Here is a 21,672-nt window from a genome sequence, read left to right as displayed (position 1 = left end):
CACTCCTGGCTAGCCCAATTTACATACGGCAGGCCCAGGGAGAGAAAAAAACATATAGAAAGAGAAGCCCAAGGGTATCTCTCTCTCTCTCTCTCTCTCTCTCTCTCTCTTGGTGGATTTTCCTGCTATTTTCTAAATAAAATGGAGCTGTAACACGGAGCTGTAACACTGATTTGTCTAAGAGCTATAACATGGTCTGTCCAAGACCCGAAAGCTGTGACACACCAAGGGCTTTAATGTTCATCACTCCAAATCTTTGTTGTGATGAGACAGAACCAAGGAGCATACACTCGCCTGACAAATCCAAAAAGACAAAAAGAGGACTTCAATATTTAAAAGCAAAACAAATGTAAATATATTCACTATTCTAGATACCTGGTGATGTTAAAGATAATGTTTCCTGGGGCAGGGGGTGGGGTGGGGGGTGGATAAATTGGGAGACTGGGACTGACATACATACACTACAATGGGAGTGTGCATGCTCAGTTGTGTCTGACTCTTTGCAACCCCACGGACTGCAGCCCACCAGACTCCTCTGTCCATGGGATTCTCCAGGCAAGAATACTGGAGTGGATTGCCGTGCCTTCCTTCAGGGGATCTTCATGACTCAGGGATTGAACCCACATCTCCTGCATCTCCTGCATTGGCAGGTGGATTCTTTATCACTGTGCCACCTCAGGAAGCCCATGTACACACTAGTATATATAAAACAGATAGCTTATAAGAACCTGTTGTATAGCACAGGAAACTCTACTCAATACTCTGTAATGGTCTGTATGAGAAAATAATCTGAAAAACAGTGGATATATGTATATGAATAAGTGATTTACTTTTCTGTACATCTGAAACTAACACAACACTGTAAATCCACTAAACTTCAACAGAAATTTTAAAAAAAGATAATGTTTCCTGACCTGTTTTCTAAATACAGACTGCTTAATCATGAAGGCAAGGTCATTACAAATAGCTCTTAATTAAAATACAGGCCACTTTTGGTGTATTGATGTAATAGTGTATCATGTAATTGTGGCACTGCAACGCAGTGTCTCATGTATATAACCTTTAGATCAGCAGTCCCCAACCTTTTTGACACCAGGGACCAATTTCATGGAAAATTATTTTTCCACAGACTGGGGTAGGTGAGGATGAGTTCAGGAATATTCAACCACATTGCATTTATTGTGTACTTTATTGCTAATCTAATGCCATCGCTGATCTGACAGGAAGTACTGGTCTGCGGCCTGGAGGTTGTGGACCCCTGCTTAGATGACAGCAACTAAAAGAACCTTAAAAGATAATGCAAGCCAATCACTTCAATTTATCTACTTAATAACTAAACCTCAGATAAATTATACGACTTGCCCAAAGTCATAAAGCTGATGAGTAGCACCCAGCAAAGATAAGCACCCAGGCCTCCTGACTGAACATCATAGGCTGCTTTCATTACACCATGTGCTCAGAGATACTAAAGTCAAAGTAAGATGCTTCAGTAAGAATTCCTATTAGCATAAATGAAACTTTTAGGAGTCTCTCCCTGCTATCCTGAAAAATTAAGGTAAAACACACCTCAGAATCATAAGGACTGACACAGGCACAGTTCCAAAAAAAAATTTTAAAAAGAAGTAAAACTTTCTAAGACAAAATATACAATCATATTCCAGTTCTAAAGTACTTCCCAAAGCCACAGGAAAAATACTTACATAGTTAAATTCTAATCATGTGATCTTAACATTCATCTTACTACTTTGGTAAAATATACACCAAAAGAAGAACCGAACACATAAAATACTAGAAGCAAAAATCACTCAATCTCCAAAAGCACGAATTCACATCTAAGGGTAAAACACATCTTTGGTACTCACCGTAACTTTACTTCCAACTATCTGCATGCAGAGGTCAACGGAGAGTAGTTATGGTGTAAAAAAAAAAAAAAACAGCAACAGTATTAATAATCAGAAGCTTTTCACAGAAGTGTTTAGTAAATTAGTAAATAGCACCTCTATGTGTACTTTTAATACTTTAGATCTAGAGGTTAAATACATCAGTAATGATTTCTACCATATTCCAAAAATGTATAAAGTCAGCAGAATAAAGATTCCCAAATAAAATTATTACCATTTGAGGATCTTTTTAAAGTTTTCTGTAATGGGCTTCTCAACTAGTTGTAGTATAAATATCAAGTAATTCAAGATTAAGTGCAATCAGGCATCAGATATTTTATCAGCCCACAACCTCTCAAAAATTATCATGAGAAAATTGAATTTTATTCTAATATTGTTTTTTTTTCTTTCTGTGTTTTAACAGGCATACTATTAAGCTTGAAATTAGGTATTTTAGAATATAAATGTTGTACGTAAAGTCATGTGTTTAAGTTAATAAATAAACTTGAGGTTGAAAATGGGAAATTTTTTATTGTTATGAATTTAAGGTTTAAAATATTGTTTTATATTATACTTGAAAATTACAAAGAAGATAGATTGCTTATGATTCTGGTTTTCTAGGTCATCCTAGCATTTCTATTATAACAACACAGTTTTCTATATAATGTGAAGACAAAGAAGCAGTTTGTATTTAAATATACTTATTCAGAAGGAGGAAATAGTTCAAAAATTACAACCTCAATTGAGTTTTTCTTATGGTGAAGAGATAAGAGAATTCCTAAGAATTTGTGCTTAAGAAGGCAAGAACTAAAATCATAGTCCTAAAGTATAATTTTATGCCAGAATCCAAATATAAATCATTGTTATCAGATTCCTACACTTGAATATCAAGCAATGTTCAAAAAAAGAGTTCATCCATATTCTAAAACTATAAATCTGATAGCACATATTATCAATACATGTTCTAATTATTAGCTAGTACTTTAAAAATAAAAAGCTGAAATCCCAATAAGAATCCTAAGTTTAACAGGATACTACAAGATACAAAAAGAAATGATAGTTTCCTAATTAACTACTTCAGAGGACTCCATGAATCTCCAAATAGAAAAGCAGCTTTCTTAAATATTCATTCGACAGACTATCTACAGACAGCGACTATTTAGTTGAATAAAAGCCACTGTGGTGCCGTTAACAGTCTTCTGAATTCAAAGATACACTATTGACCTAAATTATTTCCTCCCACCAAAAAGAGGTCTTATTTGTCCCATGTTTATTTATCACAGACATGAAATTAAAAAAAAAAAAAAAAAAAGAATTGCAAGCCTGTCTTAACAATTAAGCAGGTCTATACTATTCTCACTTAGCGCAGCGGCTGCAACCGGTGCACTTAGCGCGGCGGAGAGGAGCTACCCCACGCCCGAGGCCAGGGGCGGCGAGTTGGTAATGGACAGGGAGGCCTGGCATGCTGCGATTCATGGGGTCACAAAGAGTCGGACACGACTGAGCAACTGAACTGACTGATACTATTCTGATTGCAAAATGACTGCATTTAGTTAAAGTATATACAGCAAACAGATTAGATGAGCCAAGAAAAGCTAAAAGAAACTGGTCTGGTCAGCTTTGGGTTCAATTGTTTCACCGTATCTAGGTGATGTCTGGCAAAGACTTGAGAAGGAAACTACCTGATAGTGGCAAAGGCAAAACCATTAATACATGTATGTGTGTGTGCTAAGTCACTTCAGTTGTGTCTGATTCTGTGTGACCCTATGGACTATAGCCTGCCAGGTTCCTCTGTCCGTGGGATTTTCCAGGCAAGAATACTGGAGTGGGTTGCAATGCCTTTCTCTAGGAGATCTTCCTGACCCAGGGATCAAACTCATGTCTCTTATGTCTCCTGCATTGGCAGTAGGTTCTTTACCACTAGTGCCACCTGGGAAGCCAACACATGTATACACACAAACAAAAAGATATACTGCAACTCTTAACTGCTTATGATATATGTGTTTGTGCTTAGTCACTCAGTTGTGTCTGACTCTTTGCAACCCCATGGACTGTAGCCCACCAGGCTTCTTTGTCATGGGGATTCTCTAGGCAAGAATACTGGAATGGTTGCCATGCTCTCCTCCAGGGAATCTTCCCAACCCAGGGATAGAACTCAGGTCTCCCACATTGCAGATGGATTCTTTACTGTCTGAGCTGCCAGGGAAGCCTGCTTATGATATGGGCCAATCTGAAAATATTTAGCGATGTATTTGGTATCACTATTTTAAATTATTTGCTACTGAGAGTTTTTTTTAATCAATGCTACCTTTCAATATATCTTCAAAAAACTAACTTTACATATTTTTAAATCTCAACCTCAAAGACTGTGATTTAAGTTAGAAATAAATTAGTTTCTTAATATTCTCATAAGGACACTGACATCTGGCAAACTAATGTTCGGATTTCAGTGACTAATTTTTTCCTCTTAAACGTCTATGCGTGCGTGCTCAGTCGCTCATCCATGTCTGACTTTTTGACCCCATGGACTGTAGCCCACCAGGCTCCTCTGTCCATGGGATTCTCAAGACAAGAATATTGGAGTGATTTCCTTCTCCAGGGGATTTCCTAACCCAGGGATCGAACCTGCATCTCCTGCTTGGCAGGCAGATTGTTTACTATCTGAACCACAAGGGAATACCCACATAAACATCTATATATACTGTTAAAATATAACATGCAAGATTCCCTCTAAATCACTGATGTCTTCTGCCTCTCAGGATTATGAATTAGTATGACAATGTTGCAATTTTTTTTTAACTTGTGGTTTTCATTTTATTTAAAATCCACTGACACTGTGTGCCATATACCATGACAGCTGCCGACAATGTGGCAGGCATGTTGGGGTGCAAACATGATTGTGTCACATTGCTGCCTTGAGGAATGTAGGTTTTGGGGACTGGAGTCTGACAAGGAGGAAGCCCATGGGAACCACACAGGGAAAAGGCAGGGACGCTGAGAGTGCAGCTGCTCAGCGACTGTTTGGGGGCAGAGAAGCACAAAGCTTTGAAGAGGCGTGGGTTTGGAGTGAAGCCAGGGTGAAGGTGAAGAGAACAGGAACAGGCTGGGTGACATGAAGCCGCTGATGTTCGGTAGTGAGTTGGGCAGGTAGTAAGGAGGGCGGGGAGGCCGGCAGCTGTCACACTGAACAGCCCAGTGAGTGCACGTTGCAATATTAACAAAGCTTGGTTTTGCACTTCTGAAAACTTATGTTGGTGCTGTGAAAACAAAGACTCTTCCAGACTATCTGTGGCCAAATTATCTACATGTACCTGGGCCTCCCTGGTGGCTTAGATGGTAAAGAATCTGCCTGCAATGCAGGAGACCCGGGTTTGATCCATGGGTTGGGAAGATCTCCTGGAGAAGGAAATGTCAAACCACTCCAGTATTCTTGGCGTGGGAAATACCGGGGACAGAGGCGCCTGCAGGGCTACAGTCCATGGAGTTGCAAAGAGTCAGAAGTGACTTAGCAACTAAACAACAAGATCAACACCATAACCACACTTGTTACAGAAAGTAAGAGTCCAGTTCCAACAGAGAAGAGACTCTTTTCCACTCTCTTACTAAGTCCATTCATCACTGACAGAGTTACTCAAGGTACTTTTTCCTTTGCATTCATACATTTTTTATTATGGAATTTGAAGAGGAAAAAACTAAGCAATAGTTTTCATCATTATCTTTTAATTTCCTTTATATTCTCTTATCCCAGGCTAATTTTGGCATGATCAGTTACACAACAAAAGACTCCCCTTTGCTTTAGAAACAGGTTTTGTGTCTAAACCCATGTATTTGTTTCATCTTGCTTTACTGTCCTTCCCACAAACCCAGGAGAATGACGGATATTGCTTATTGAGTACATATTTTGTTTTTCAATTCCATGTAAAATGACGAAAGCAGGTGTTAAAGGGGGAAATGTACAATTTATGTTTAAATTTAACTGTAATTTTCACCTTTTACGTATGACTTATGATAAAATATTTTTCTACCAGGTACTCTAGTCCTTAAATTTGCTTTTACTTCAAGATAAAAGTTTTGACTATTTGCAAAACATTTTCATAAAGCAGTGGTTACAATCATATCTACTTTAAATGTGGAAGCATTTTTAATCAGTGTGTCAATATAATGAAAAAATAAGCATAAAAGAGTATGACATGCAAAGTATCCTTAAAGCCTAATAAAAGCCAGCAGGATGGAAACCTTAGTTACACATAAATGGTCATAGGTGACATTATAATTCATGCAAATTTTATTGTCATGATCACGAAGAGATCACAAAAGATGAGAGGATGGTTTGTCACTAAATGGCATCCCTCTCACCTTCAAAAGGAAATAAGATATGTAATTTTCTTTGTTTTCACCACAGAACACAGTACTAACAATTGTCTCTCCAAAGTGAGAAAGCTTTAAAACATGCTTGTCAATAGGCTTTCTTTCATCATATTTAGTCCATGAAAAATACAAGCAAATAAAACATATAACCTTAGAGCACTAATTAAAGTTCTATAGGCATGTCAAGTGATCCTATGTGTGCTAAAGGAAACAAATAAGGATCATATACTAAATAGTTATTTGTATCAATTTTGAAACTAATGCCTTTAGTATAGAGTTTCCATGTCTTTTGAGAAATTTCCATTTTTCAAATAAATCAATTCAAGACAGCTCAGCCAACGTTTACCCCAAGTTTAGCATTTTAATCTGAAAATGAGTATATAAATCAGTGTGCTTTTTCTCAGTCAGTTAAAGAGGAAACAATACAAAGATAAATGAAAACAAGTTCTACATAGAGACTGAGTCAAAATCAAAAGGTTAAGAAGTAAGAGCTTCATACAATTTTCATTATATTCAGTTACAGTTACACAAACAAAAACAACAAATGAGCCAGAGACACTAACAAAATCTTGCCATTAAAATCAGCACCTAATTATTTATATATAATTATCTGTACTTTGCACTCAGATATAACTATATAGATTTACTAGTGTATTTGCCTTTAGGTATTTGAAAAATAACACTGAATGTACACCCAGCATTTCCTAAAGCATTGTACTGTGAACAATAACTTGAGTGCAAAAATGAGAAGAGATTCATCAGAATTTCAAAGTAAAACCCTATGCCTCACCTAATTCTATTGAAAATGAGGCTCAAGGCAAATTTCACTTATCACTTGAAACACATTTCTGCCCTTGGACACCAGAAGCAAATTAAAAAACATGCTGTTGTTCTGCTATGGCAGAGCTACAATGCATTATGTTTAAATAGTTCAGCATTCAGATTTAGCTTACTTAAAGTACAATATGGAATCAATACAATTGTAGAATTCAGACAAAATGCATCAGTAATTGTCACTGCAATTACTGTACTGAAACAGCATTAATAGGATAGGCAAATAATTTTAGAATATATTTTGCCGATGAAGAACTATTTTATTCACTGGTCAACTTTTTAAATTTAAAATATGTATGCCTTAAATATAAATGTATGTGTGTAATATACACGTCACATAAACATAAAATCACTGTGTGTTTTTGTGTGTGTATATATATACATACAACATATGTATGTTATATATGTACACATTCATAGTGATTTTATGAACTCTGTGAAAAGCTTCTTCTTTACAGAAATGTAAAAGATACAGTCCACTATTTCAAAAAATATTCTTTTCTTACAAAAATAAATCAAATTTCCAGACTCGTTTTGGAAGCACTTTAGGAAATAAACAAAGCAATATATTCCACTAAAACACGAAGTTTTTCCTGCTGCAGACAAGCCTTTTCAATGAATACTAATTTTAATTTTTTGAGACTCAAATTTCATTAAAGTTCCTATTAAACACCTTCCTTTATGTTAAATTAAGCTGTACAAGAACTATTACGAGGTAGTTTACATAGGTAGCATCACAAAAAATAAAAACAAACTGCTTATTTAAAAAATTGCTATAAATTTCAAGTAAGCAAATACCAGACGTATAACTTTAATGTAAACTTAGTTAAATCTTGTGACTAGGCTATGTTTGTCCTTCCTCAATATCTGAAGTGTTCCTATAACAAACTGTATATTAAGTGGAATAACTACAAATTGCTATTTGTTAGTAAGTGCACAAAACCTCAGCTCCAAAATTTAACCGGATTAACTCAGAGCCAACTATTCTTAGTCTGTTTTGTTTATAAAAATAGAAATCTCTTTAAGAACAGTTTTGAAATATATATAAAATGTATTAAAGTACATATATACACTTCTTTTATGAAGTCTATATAAGTACACTGAGGCAAGAACTTAGAGATCTGAAGTTTGTTTCTTTTAAGCAGATAATGCTAAGCTCATTATATGGATGCTGGAAGCGTCTCACTACTTACAGATTTGGCAGTAGCAGAAATATACTGGACGACCATCTCACGCTTGGTGGTAAAATCTTTGTTTCGTAAAGGAGCTTTTCGCTCTTCATTAAGGTTCATGTCCTCCTGTTAAAAAGAATATTTATTGTATTAGCAAATTTCTGCTTATGAGTTTCAAAGGTGATTAATAAATATTAAGGAACAAAGTTCTACCATATATCAAAAGGAATTATATTCAATATCCTATAATAAACTATAATATAAAAGGATATGACAAAGAATATATATGTATGACTGAATCACTGTGCTGTACAGTACAAATTAATACAACATTGTAAATCAACTATACTTCAACAAAATAAACTTAAAAAAGAAAAAGAAAAATTAATGTTCTCTGTATTAAAATAGTAAGTCACGCTCTGACTATCAACAACCATCATTTTTTGGCTCCTTCATTATTATTTTTCACTCTATATACCCTAATGTCATATAAATTTTACCATATATTTATGGTTCATATTGCTACCTACTCAATGAGTAGAAATAAGAAAAAGAATTTTAACTATTCCACAGGATAAACTGGCAGTTTATAGCATAGATATACATCATACAACCTTAGCAAAGTTATTTTTTTACCCGATAGCAAAAATAAACAAATAAACACTTTACTACTTGGCATATGTTCCCTTAGGATAATTATTATCTAGAAGAACAAACATAATTTGTAAATTACAGGAAATATATATCTACAATATGTCACTGAAGAAAGATTCATGAGAAGTTGCTGAATTGGGGGAAAACATCAGAAACACAGTTACCTGCATTGGGATAAAAAAGACCACTAACTGGAAAGAAAAATATTCAGTTACAACAGCACATAATTTTGAGGTTCAATAAGCTTTGATTTGGTTGGAAATGTTCCTTTATATTGTGATACACAGACATAACATTTTCACTAGATAAATCATTTTTTATTCATTTTGAAACTCATGTTAACCCCTGAAACATATTAAGACACACTTGAAGGGTCATAAAACCAAATTGGAAAGGACTACACCTCCAAAATCAACATCAAATGAAAAGACAACATACAAGGTGTGAGAAAATGTTTACAAGTCATACATCTGATATGGGGCTTGTATCCAAAGTATAAAAAGAAGCCTTACAAATCAACAATAGACAAATAACCCAACTACAAGTGGACAAAGGATTTGAACAGACATTTCTCTAAAGAAGCCATACAAATGGCCAATAAGCACATGAGTGTCAACATCACTATTCACCAAGGAAACGCAAATCAAAACCACAGTGAGACACCGCTTCACTCCCACAGTAATAAAGGCTATGGCAGAAAAGATAATAACAATTGTTGGTGAGGATGTGGAGAAACTGGAACCCTTACACACTGATGGTAAGAATATGAGATAATACAGCCACTTTGGAAAACAGTCTAGTAGTTCCTCAAAAAGTTATACGTAGAGTTACCACATGACTCAGCTTATACCCAAGACAATGAAAACATATATCCACACAAAAACTTGTACTTGAATGTTCACAGAAGAAACATTACAGTGGAAACAATTCAAATGTCTATCAAACGGTGAATGGAGTAAAAAATGTCATATGTCCATACAATGGACTATTATTCAGCCACAAAGACGAATGAAGTACTGATACATTCTATACTGCATGGATGAAACTTGAAATCACATTATGCTAAATGAAGGAAAGGGAAAGGAAAAGGGAAAGGGAAGTCACTCAGTCATGTCAGACTCTTAGCGACCCCATGGACTACAGCCTACCAGGCTCCTCCATCCATGGGATTTTCCAGGCAAGAGTACTGGAGTGGGGTGCCATTGCCTTCTCTGTAAATGAAGGAAGTAGATCACAAAAGGCCATACATTACATGATTCCATTTATATTAAATATCCAGAACAGGCAAACCTATAGAGATTTGTCAATTAGTGGTTGTCAGGGGCAGGGCAAGAGGGGATGGGAGAGCTGGGGTGTGACTGCCAACAGGTATGGTGTTTCATTTGTGGGTGATAAAAATGTTCTAAGAGTGAATGTTGTGATGGTTGCATGACTCTTTGAATACATGAAGAAAAAAAAAAACAACACTGAACTGTATACTTTAAGAGGATGAATTTTATGGCTTCTGAATGGTATCTTGACTTTTTAAAACAAGAAAAAGAAATCAGTATTTTTATCCCTTTACTTGCTTGGTAATTCTAAACATTACTAGTTTTTAATCAACTAAATGAATGGACAAAGAAAAATACTAAAATAATTTAAAAAAATAACGTATGAGAATGTGGGGGGAAAACAAAGGATCCATAAAAAGTAATCAAACCGCATCTATGTATTGAATAGTAACTTCAATGACACCAGTATCTCATGATATATAGTTGCACCCACTGCAGTCACTGCAGTGACTCCTACAATGATTAATTCACAATCAATATCTATAAATTTCATGTATATATACCAGACCCCCCTTCCCAATTATCTCTATCACTGTCTCTACCTCTACTTTTCCTATCTTATTTCATTTCTCATTTGTATATCTTACTTGTTAATGATTTACTTGAAGCCAGGCTCTCTTTCTCTCTCAAAGGCTAGATCTAGCATTGTTGAATCAAAGTGAGAATCACAGGAATGAGGCTGGTTAGCACTTTATAAAGTCCACAGATATTCATCTATGTTCTGTGTCGACTTCAACTAACAGGGAACTCACTACCTCCACATGCAGTCCTTCCCATTACAGGGTAGTTTAACTTTTACCAAGTTTTACTTTGGAGGACTGGATCTGAAATATGTACAACAAAATACTAACATCATGTGAAGGTGGCAAGATCATATCATTATTTTTTCTTCTCTACTTTCTAAATTTTGACTCAAATTAATTAATTTGACTCTGTTAAATTAATAAAAATAAACAATTCATAATATAGTAGAGATGGAGAAGGAAATGGCGACCCACTCCAGTATTCTTGCCTGGAAAATTGCCATGGACAGAGGAGCCTGGCAGGCTATAGTCCATGGGGTCGCCCAGAGTCGGACATGACTGACTGAGTGACTGAGTACATGTAGTAGGGAAGAGTAATATGTAAACATATCAGTATAACAGAGGCATGTACAGGATGTCTTAGGAACACAGAGGACAGATGGGAAAGACAAAAGAGAAGTCTTCATCAGGATTTGGGTCTTGAAGGAGGAGAAAAACCTGAGTGAAGGCCAAGAGATTAGCTACCAGACCACAGTAGACTTCTGTCATGGTTGGCTACCCAATAGCACTTGAACATGCCCGCTATAATTTTAAACACCCACCCAGTATCAGCCCCACCAATGAAGAATCCATGAAAACCACATTTATCAGTCTCTGAGCGACTTCATTTTCACTTTCACTTTCACTTTTCGCTTTCATGCATTGGAGAAGGAAATGGCAACCCACCCGAATCCCAGGGACGGGGGAGCCTGGTGGTCTGCCATCTATGGGGTTGCACAGAGTCGGACACAACTGAAACGACTTAGCAGCAGCAGCAGCAGCTATCCCTTATAACAATACAGTAAGGTGGCTTAGTTGTCATCCATCAAATAGATGCATATGGGGTATAGATTCACCCATGTTTTGTTAGCATGGGTGGCAACAGAGGCGACATGGATTGATGGCAGCGGACACATCTTTTTCATCACAACAATTTGACAAAGTGGTTCTGGGATAGCAACAGCTCCTTCATCAGATTATGTTTTGGCTGTGTGATTCTGGAAGTTATGCCTATACTTAGATTACCTGGAGCCTGTTTTGCAACCCTTCTGGTTCATATCTCTTTATGTGTGTTTGTGTGTGTGTGTATAAATATTCTATCTAAATTAATCAGAATAAATTATGTTTAATAATCTGGGCTATTGAAGTAACTCAAGTAATAATAATAAGAGTCCAAACTAAGAGGGATGGTAGATTGGACAGAATAAATAAACAAAAGGAACCTGTAAATATTACATGAAGACAATACTCTCTACTTGAGGCTAAAGTATACCTACCAGTTTCAATTTATCTTAATGTGACATGGTTCAGCATCTCTCTCAAATACCCTGTGGTTTGATAAATCCAAGGAAGGAAAGGATTTCCATGTCCTTCACCTTGAAATACTATACTTCTCAATTCAGCCTCTGATTTTATGACTTTATTGGCAAGTACATCATTCTGCTAAATCATATTTTGTTTGTTTCCATTGAAACCTCTAAATACTGCTCATATATGCTAGCCATGTCTCTACCATCTCATAACATTCTGGTTAAATTATAGTCTCCTGCAAATAGCATGAATCTGTATCCCCAAGTAGTATCAACTCTGAAACACTGACAAGATTGAGTGTCTGTACTTGTACACTCCACAGTCAGGCCTTAGAGTGTGGTAATGCCACCACTGGCAATCTCTACATAGAGAATCTGCTAGCCTTCCAGTTACTTTTTTTTTTTAATTGACGGATAATTGTTTTACAGAATTTTGTTGTTTTCTGTCAAACCTCAACATGAATCAGCCAAAGATATACATTCTGTGTTACCATATACCTCCAATTCAATTTTTAATGACACAGGGCAAAGATCATGCTATCAAGAGTAGAATCATGGAGGCAGGCAGGATAATAATGAGAATATGGAGAATATAGACCTCGGAGGAATGTCAAGATTAAGTGCGATCATGCACCCAAGCCTGGTGTATATTAGCTAGCCATCAAAGAATGTTTGTGTTATTATTCATGTTCATGTTATTATTACTTCCCTAGTCTCATTTCTTTCATTACCACTGTTCATCTTACCCCTTGTGTTTGAATAACACAAGATTATTCATCATTTTTCTACACACGCTATGCTCTTACAAATTTCCATTACTTTGTTCATGATGTTATTCTCTCTGCCTAGAATGCTGTCGACTTCACCACCCTCTCCCTCTGTTAACCCCCATCTCCTCCCACCCTACCCAAATCCATGTCAGGCGAACTCATATACTTCTGCTAATTCTTCAGATTTCCCTCAAAGCACCTCGTTTAGAAGTGACCATCTTCATGCTGCTGCTGCTGCTAAGTCGCTTCAGTCGTGTCCAACTCTGTGTGACCCCATAGATCAGCCCACCAGGCTACCCCGTCCCTAGGATTCTCCAGGCAAGAACACTGGAGTGGGTTGCCATTTCCTTCTCCAACGCATGAAAGTGAAAAGTGAAAGTGAAGTCGCTCAGTTGTGTCCGACTCTTAGCGACTTCATGGACTACAGCCTACCAGGCTCCTCCGTCCATGGGAGTTTCCAGGCAAGAGTACTGGAGTGGGGTGCCATTGCCTTCTCCCATCTTCATGCTATTCTTCCATATTAATTTCCTATACTATAGCACTTAAAATGACACTCAATAATAAACCCATCTAGCTTAAACTATAAACTGAGGGCCAAAACTAGGTTCTTTTTTTAATCTTTGTATTGCCAAGCAAAGAGTATGCAATCCTGGAATGCACCAAGAATTTAATAAATATTTTCTGAACCAATGTGATATTTAGGAATTTTTCTCCAAATACTTTAATTTGCTTTACGGCCACAAACATTTTTATACCTATAAATCTGCTGCATAGGTTGATTGGGAATAGGTACCATTCACACAAACAGAGGAAACCATAATGACTTATCTTATTCTTACACAAAGCAGCAGCATACTACTAATTAGGCAGCTAATACTTCCAAATCATTAACTCCAGCTTTGTAATAGAATCATAAAACTAAATAGAGCAATATTCACAATTCAATACTAATTCTGAACAATGTAACTGAATATGAAACTACTACTAAACACACTGAGTTTTTAAAATTTTTATTGAAATATAGTTGATTTATAATGTTGTATTAGTTTCAGGTATACAGTAAAGTGATTCAGTTTTATAAATAAATAAATATATATACACACACACACACACACACATTTTCAGATTCTTTTCCATTATACTTTATTACAAGATATTGAGTATATTTCCCTGTACTATACAGTAGGTCTTTGTTGGTTATCTATATTATATACAGTAATGTTAAACAGACTGAGTTCTTATAGTATACAGAACACTAAAGCAAGCTTTTACTGTATTGAAAATTTAGTTGGATACTTCCACAATACGAGAAGAACTGTATTATTTTGCAATTTAAAAAAAAGATGAAGTAACTGACCACTTATAATATTTGTACTGTATTATCATCAAGCCACTGGAGAAGGAAATGGCAACCCACTCCAGTGTTCTTGCCTGGAGAACCCCAGGGACGGGGAGCCTGGTGGGCTGCCGTCTATGGGGTCGCACAGAGTCAGACACGACTGAAGCGACTTAGCAGCAGCAGCAGCAGCATCAAGCCATATTTATAAACACTAAATCAATTATTCTCCTACCAGTTAAGCTATGATGCAATTTTCCCATTACAGACAACCTCCTTCATTCCTTCAGCAAATAAACATTGTATTCTTACAACTATTACTGAGAAACCATATAAGAATAGAGTCAAACAAGAAGGTTAAAAGTTGAACCAGCTGCCTATTCATTTGTACTCCCATTCATTCTCATTCTCTCCTTCTCCCTCTCACCTCCCATAAATCTTTAAATAGGTGACAATATACTTTTCTTAACTTTCTCATCTTCTAGCATCATTTTCTACTTTCCTAAACTTCCATTGTTTTTCTCACTTGCTTTATGAGAGGTAAATGTCAATCATATATGTTTTTACATCTCTTCCTTCCCTATAAGAATACTAGCTCCTTCTTTCTATAAAGTTGCTATAAATATCTGTGTACTTTGTATAAAGTAACTATTTCTGTTTCTGCAACATGTATTGATCCCAGTTTAAGACTGGATTTTCTACTTGCTGTTTTTAAATCTGAACTTGACTTCACCATCAAATGCTTGCCCTCTTCCTTCTGCTTCTCAATAGTAAGTATTCAAAAAAATTTTTTTTAATTTATTTGGCTATGTATGCCAGGTTTTAACTGTAGGACACGTGATCTTTGTTGCTGTGTGTGGGCTCTTAGTTGTGGCATGCAGGATCTAGTTCTCTGATCAGGGATCAAACCCAGGTCCTTTGCACTGGGAGTGTGGAGTCTTAACCACTGGACCACCAGGGAAGTCACTCAAGTATTCTTTAACTTCTATTTTAAAGGGATCTGTACCCCTGAAGAGAATAAGCCAATGATACCCTACTACCAAAAAATACCCTAGCATGAACAGCAATTATAGATATCTTTGATTATTTTAAGATTATAAATTAATGGATTTTTACAACATTTATTTCTTTATTTTTTATTCATTTATCCAGCCGCTTATTTGGTAATGTTTGTTGTTAAAATAAGATATTAAGGTTTTTTTTAAATTTTTTAAAATTTATTTTTGAATCAAAGGATAATTACAGAATTTTCTTGTTTTCTGTCACATAGCAACATGGAATTTATTTATTTTTTATTGGAGGATAATTGCTTTACAATGTTGTATTGGTTTCTGTCATACATAAACATGAATCAGTCATAGGTATATATATGTTCCCTCACTCTTGAACCTCCCTACCATTTCCCACCTCATCCCACCCTTCTAGGATGCCACAGAACACCAAGTCAAGCTCCCTATGTTATTCAGCAATTTTATTTCTTTGTTCTTTTCTAAAGAAATGTTCATATAAAGATATGTTCTACATATAATTCCTCTAACTTCTGTCAACTAGAAAGGATAGAACATTTCTTTTTAAAATCCCAATAACAGCATCAGGGATATTCCACATAAGTAGCTAATTGGCCAATTGTACCTGGTATTAATTAACCACCTCATGTCTTCAAATGATACAGTTAAGTTTACTTTTATAGACTGTAGCTACATAACATATAGAAGTCTGTATGGAAAACACAGTTAAAGGAAGTATAGAGCCAAAAGCCAGGGGCTGGGCGGGCGGTGGGGGGAGGGGATGAAATTAAATGAATGTATGGATGTGAAAATTGAACTGTGAAGAAAGCTGAGTGCCGAAGAATTGATGCTTTTGAACTGTGGTACTGGAGAAGACTCTTGAGAGTCCCTTGGACTTCAAGGAGATCCAACCAGTCCATTCTGAAGGAGATCAACGTTCTTTGGAAGGAATGATGCTAAAGCTGAAACTCCAGTACTTTGGCCACCTCATGTGAAAAGTTGACTCATTGGAAAAGACTCTGATCCTGGGAGGGATTGGGGGCAGGAGGAGAAGGAGACAACAGAGGATGAGATGGCTGGATGGCATCACCGACTTGATGGACATGAGTTTGAGTGAACTCCAGGAGTTGGTGATGAACAGGGAGGCCTGGCGTGCTGCTATTTATGCGGTCACAATGAGTCGGACATGACTGAGCGACTGAACTGAACTGAACTGAACTGAGTACTGCAGAAAAAGTCTTCAGCTATTTCTGGTTTCAGGTCTTATTGGAGGAAATTAACTACAGAAAGTGAAAGTGAAGTCGCTCAATCGTGTCCGACTCTTTGCGACCCCATGGACTGTAGCCCACCAGGCTCCACCGCGCATGGGATTCTCCAGGCAAGAATACTGGAGTGGGTTGCCATTTCCTTCTCCAGGGGATCTTCCCGACCCAGGGATCAAACCCAGGTCTCCCACATTGCAGGCAGACGCTTTAACCTCTGAGCCATCAGGGAAGCTATGAACATCTACATATACCTCTTCACCATCAAGAAGGTAAATTTAGAATGTCTATCTAGCTATTAGGAAACACAAATTCACTCTCCCATAATCCTTAATCCTGAGTTCAACCTTCAACCAGTGGTTTCCAGAGTTCAAATATTACTTAAAGCATCAACTGTGGCTTGTGAAATATTGATGTTTAATCAAAATACAAGAAAATAAACTTTAATATTTAATGTGAGAATAATACTGAATCCCTCACTGGATCCATAGCTCCAAATGGTATAGGAATTATCTCAAGGGAAAAGTGGGGTATTCATAACCCATGTTTTTCTCACTGTCAGTGTACTACAATGTATTTGCAGTAACAAGTACTTGGTTAAGTGAACTTACAGGCTATTTGACCTAGTTTTAGCTAAGTCAGTCCTCAAAACAACAACAAAATAGAAAAGTACCTTTAAAAGATTCCTGCAAAGACAACATATTGAGGATAATAAGATAGTACCAATAACTCAAGTACAGGGCAACAAGAAAATACTAGATTGTTGTATTTCCTACACAGAAGTCTGAGCCTTTCCTCAGTCATATCATGTGTTAAAAATAACAAAAATATAAGGCTAATAAGAAGCTGGTCCCACAAGATTAAAAGTTACTAATGTAAAAATCTGAAATTATCAACCATCATTGATGACTCTCACTTTATGTGCACATTGTACCTAAAAATATATAGCTAATGATAGTGAGTGCTGTGTTGTGCTTAGTCGTTCAGTTGTGTCCAACTCTTTGTGACCCCATGGACTGTAGCCTGCCAGGTTCCTCTGTCCATGGGGATTCTCCAGGCAAGAATACTGGAGTGGGTTGCCATGCCCTAAAGCTACCTCAAACTTACAGACCATTTAAAATTCAAACATCTAGAGCATGAAAGAAGCTTTTTCTATTTTCTCAGCAATAAGTAGAATCATGTGATATGCAATCCAATACTTAGTGAAATTTTGTAAACTTAATGACACACATTTAGAAGCCTCTCGTTTGTTTTCTTTCTTTAATAGCAAAAGACAAAAGGTCCCATGACATTGGAGGAACACTTGGTATAAGAAGCTGAGATAATATATGCAAAACAACATGGTAGTAAACTAAAACACATTATTTTGTCAGCCAATACTGTCAGAAGGCATATAGAAATCACTGCTGAAAATATGCTAGAGCAAGTATTAGAAAAATTACTCAGTGTGGGAGGTTTATCATACAGTTGAATGAAAATACAGCTGTTTTTCCTTTTAAACAACTCAGCTTATATTATTTACTAGATTGTTTCAATAATAAAGTATTAAAACTACATTTCTTTGAGTCACTAGTGGAACAATCCGAGAAAACATATTGCCAAAATAAATGATTTATTTAATAAAAGGATGTTTTATGAAAAAACTGTAAGTGAGAAGCATTCCTGAGTAGGGAAGTTTGCCCCACATATAAAATCCAAACCACTGCAAGAAGTTGAAACCAAAATACATTAGAATGTAGGTTTTTTTTTTAATTAATAAAACAAGATATTTAAAATAGAGCAGAATATTTACAATATTTTAAAATGAGATAGAAAGCGAGAATGATACATGTATTTTACAGAGAGATTTCTGGCTATCTCAAGACAAAGATTTTTAAAACTTCTGAAATTTCACATGATGGGCATTTTTCATTCACAAAAGTACAAGCAATCCCTTAATAATTTAACAGCTGGTGAGAAAGTAACTGCTTCAAATGAACCTCACTGAAAAAGCCACACACTGACACACTCAACTGCCAGGTAGATCTCCTTCATCCTTTCATGACTCACCTCTTCCTCCTTCTTCCAAGCATCAGGTGCAACGTCTGCAGCAGATATAATTAGATAAACATGGGGATGAGGGTCTACACATCAAGCATATAGAAGGAAGATGCAAAGGGCCCATGTCCCTGATGACATCTAGTGAAGCCCGTTTTTCAAAACCCATTAGAATCCATTTATTTGCAAATATAAAAATGCAACACTTCAGATAAGTTTCAAGAACAACTGACTGTCATTAAGGGAGATGGTTCAGTTCAGCAGAAAACCTTAGCTCGATTCATGGATTGGAATGAGCAAAGTTAATACTATGATTTAATAAGTGTAACTAACAATGTTCTCGTTCCACTTGGACCTATGTATTGTCAGATTTATGTTTCAACTATAAGAGACATTAAACCAAGTATCAAAATAAAATGGACTTAGAACTAAACCTTCTAATTAGTCTTTTTTTAAACAAGACATAAAAAATAATAACACAATGACATTGCTCTCACTAAAACAGTAATAATCATGTCAGCAAAGGCTTTTACACCATTAATAAATAAACTCATTTAAAATCACCTAAAAATCTTGTTCTTTGCATGTTCTTATCCCTTTCTATGTCTGTACTTTATACAAAGTACTAGTACATACACATGAGTATATTTTTTTTAGTTAAAACATGTTTGGGTTACTTGCTCAAATATATATTTTTTCTAACAGGCTAGGAAATCAGAGAGTTTAGAGACTATTACACTAGTCCAGACATTGACACTTTTTCTGTAAAGGGCCAGACAGTAAATGTTTTAGGCTTTGCAGGTCACAGGGACTTTGTCACAACTACCCAACTCCACAGTGCAAAAGGAGCCATCAACAATATGTAAACAAATGGCTGTGGCTGCATTCAACAAAATTGTGTTTATGAACATTGAATTTCACAATTTTTCATGTGCCCTGAAACAGTCTTCTTTTGATTTTCTGCAACCATTTAAAAGTATAAAATCTATTAAAAAATATAAAAAGTATAAAACTCATACAAACTAAAACCCCAGAAGCTGGGATAGTGTCTTTGTCATTTTTATGTTCCCTTGCATCTAACAAAGTATCTGGCACTCAGTAGAGTTGTCAAGTAAATTTCTCCATGACACAGAAATTTGTCTTCGCTTTTTTTCTTCTATTTTTCCCCACAATTGTGTGCTTAGTCACTCAGTCGTGTCTGACTCTTTGCAACCCCATGGACTGTAGCCCACCAGGCTCCTTGATCCATGGGGACTCTCCAGGCAAGAATACTGGAGTGGGTCGCTATGCCCTCCTCCAGGGGATCTTCCCAACCCAGGGATTGAACCCAGGTCTCCCACATTGCAGGTGGATTCTTTATCATATGAGCCACCAGAGACAGTAGGGATTTTCCTTAAGTTGTTCTCTGCTCTCTCTCTACTCAGAGCTTAACAGCACCTGGCATATAGAAGGCATTGGACCTTAATGAATTAAGTCATTCAAATTCTGAGAACCCTTTAATGTCAAAAAATTAAAACTCTGAAAACTCAGAAGTGACACTGGGTCTCATAGGATATTCAGATTTTCTGTTTCCTCCCTGAGCCCTTGTGCTGGGTTAAGTACTCACAAAAGCCTATTCACAGCTGTCTTATTACCATGGAAACCCTATGTTTACTTGCTTGTCTCCCTGACTAAATTCTGAGCTCTTTGGGGGCAAGGGAGGAATTGCATTAATCTGTGTGTACTTCCAGCAGGTAGCACATGACCTGGCACACTGTGCATATCAATACATGGTTGTGAAAATGCCTTCACAGCAAAAAAAAAAAAAAAACAAACACTAGTGGAACTTTTCAAACAGAAAAAAAAAAAAACCTCTTTAAGGAACATTTCTATGTACAAATCAGAACAGACAGAAGCAATGAATTGTGAAGTTTATTAGCTACAATTAGAGAAAATTTGCAAACCTGTTTCCTTTAGTTTCTCTTCCTGGACTTCTAGCCTACTACTCCCTCATTTGTGAACCTTCAATGAGAATTGTACTTGGGAAGAAAACTTAAAAGTGACCCAGATTTAGTTACCTTTAAGATCTATTTATGGGGTGAGTTTTACTCCTCCTTTATATGCTTTACTTGGGAGTGAGTGTGTTTAAGAAAATAAAATGACTAGATCTGATGCTGGTGTTTTCTCAGTCTAATGACAAGGAGTAAAGATATTGGAAATATGAGTATAAAAAGTGGAAAGTAGGCTAAGAAGACAATTTCTAAGGATCTAGCCATTCCTGGAAACTGTTTCCATGCCCTATTATAGATTTTGAGTCCTATGCCACCAATAACTGTTGTATAGTAACTTGACCTTTAACTAAAGTTACTTATGCTGAGAGCGAGCTTCCCCAGTGGCTCAGCAGTAAAGAATCCACCTGCAATACAGGAGATGTGGGTTCAGTCCCTGGGTTGGAAAGATCCCCTGCTGGAGGAAATCACAACCCACTCCAGTATTCTTGCCTGGAGAATTCCATGGACAGAGGAGCCTAGTGGGCCACAGTCCATAGGGTCGTCAGACACGATTAAGTATCCACACGCTTAGAACACTAAAAGGTTCTCATCCAGGCTAATCAACTCCTAAAAGACTGGTGTTGGGTGACAAAGAAAGCCATGACAGCAGTCACGGACAACACCTAGGGTCCAAAGTCAAACTGGCTCTCAAAACTGATGAAAAGCAAAAGTGAGAGAACAAACTGAAAACCTTTGGGATTCTTTATAAGAGTTCTACCACATGGAATATAGGACAGACAATTTAGTATTTATTGCATATAACTACACTCTCATTAAATTATGCCAAAATGCAAAATACATTAATGTAAATTGCTGAATAGAAACAAAGTATAAAACATCACATTTGCATTGCCTTTAGTAACTGAAATTGAGGGGCTTCCCTGCTGGCTCAGTGGTAA

The 21,672-nt window shown here is 36.5% G+C and overlaps 1 protein-coding gene across 3 annotated transcripts in view; it reads right to left on the bottom strand.

The window, feature by feature from the left end:
* Window positions 1-21,672, bottom strand: part of DIAPH2 (diaphanous related formin 2) — a 941,635-nt gene that overhangs the window by 847,238 nt on the left and 72,725 nt on the right. For 2 of the 3 annotated variants that reach the window (XM_061409121.1, XM_061409123.1), the window contains 2 exons: window positions 8,276-8,380; window positions 1,863-1,883 (listed from right to left, as the gene is read on the bottom strand). In XM_061409121.1, coding sequence (XP_061265105.1) covers window positions 1,863-1,883; window positions 8,276-8,380 — 126 coding nt within the window. The remainder of the gene's footprint in view (window positions 1-1,862; window positions 1,884-8,275; window positions 8,381-21,672) is intronic. The other variant, XM_061409122.1, reaches the window with a different exon arrangement.

The sequence above is a fragment of the Bos javanicus genome, chromosome X (assembly GCF_032452875.1).
Source record: "Bos javanicus breed banteng chromosome X, ARS-OSU_banteng_1.0, whole genome shotgun sequence".
NCBI lineage: Eukaryota > Metazoa > Chordata > Mammalia > Artiodactyla > Bovidae > Bos > Bos javanicus.
This window is presented reverse-complemented; position numbering and strand designations above follow the sequence as displayed.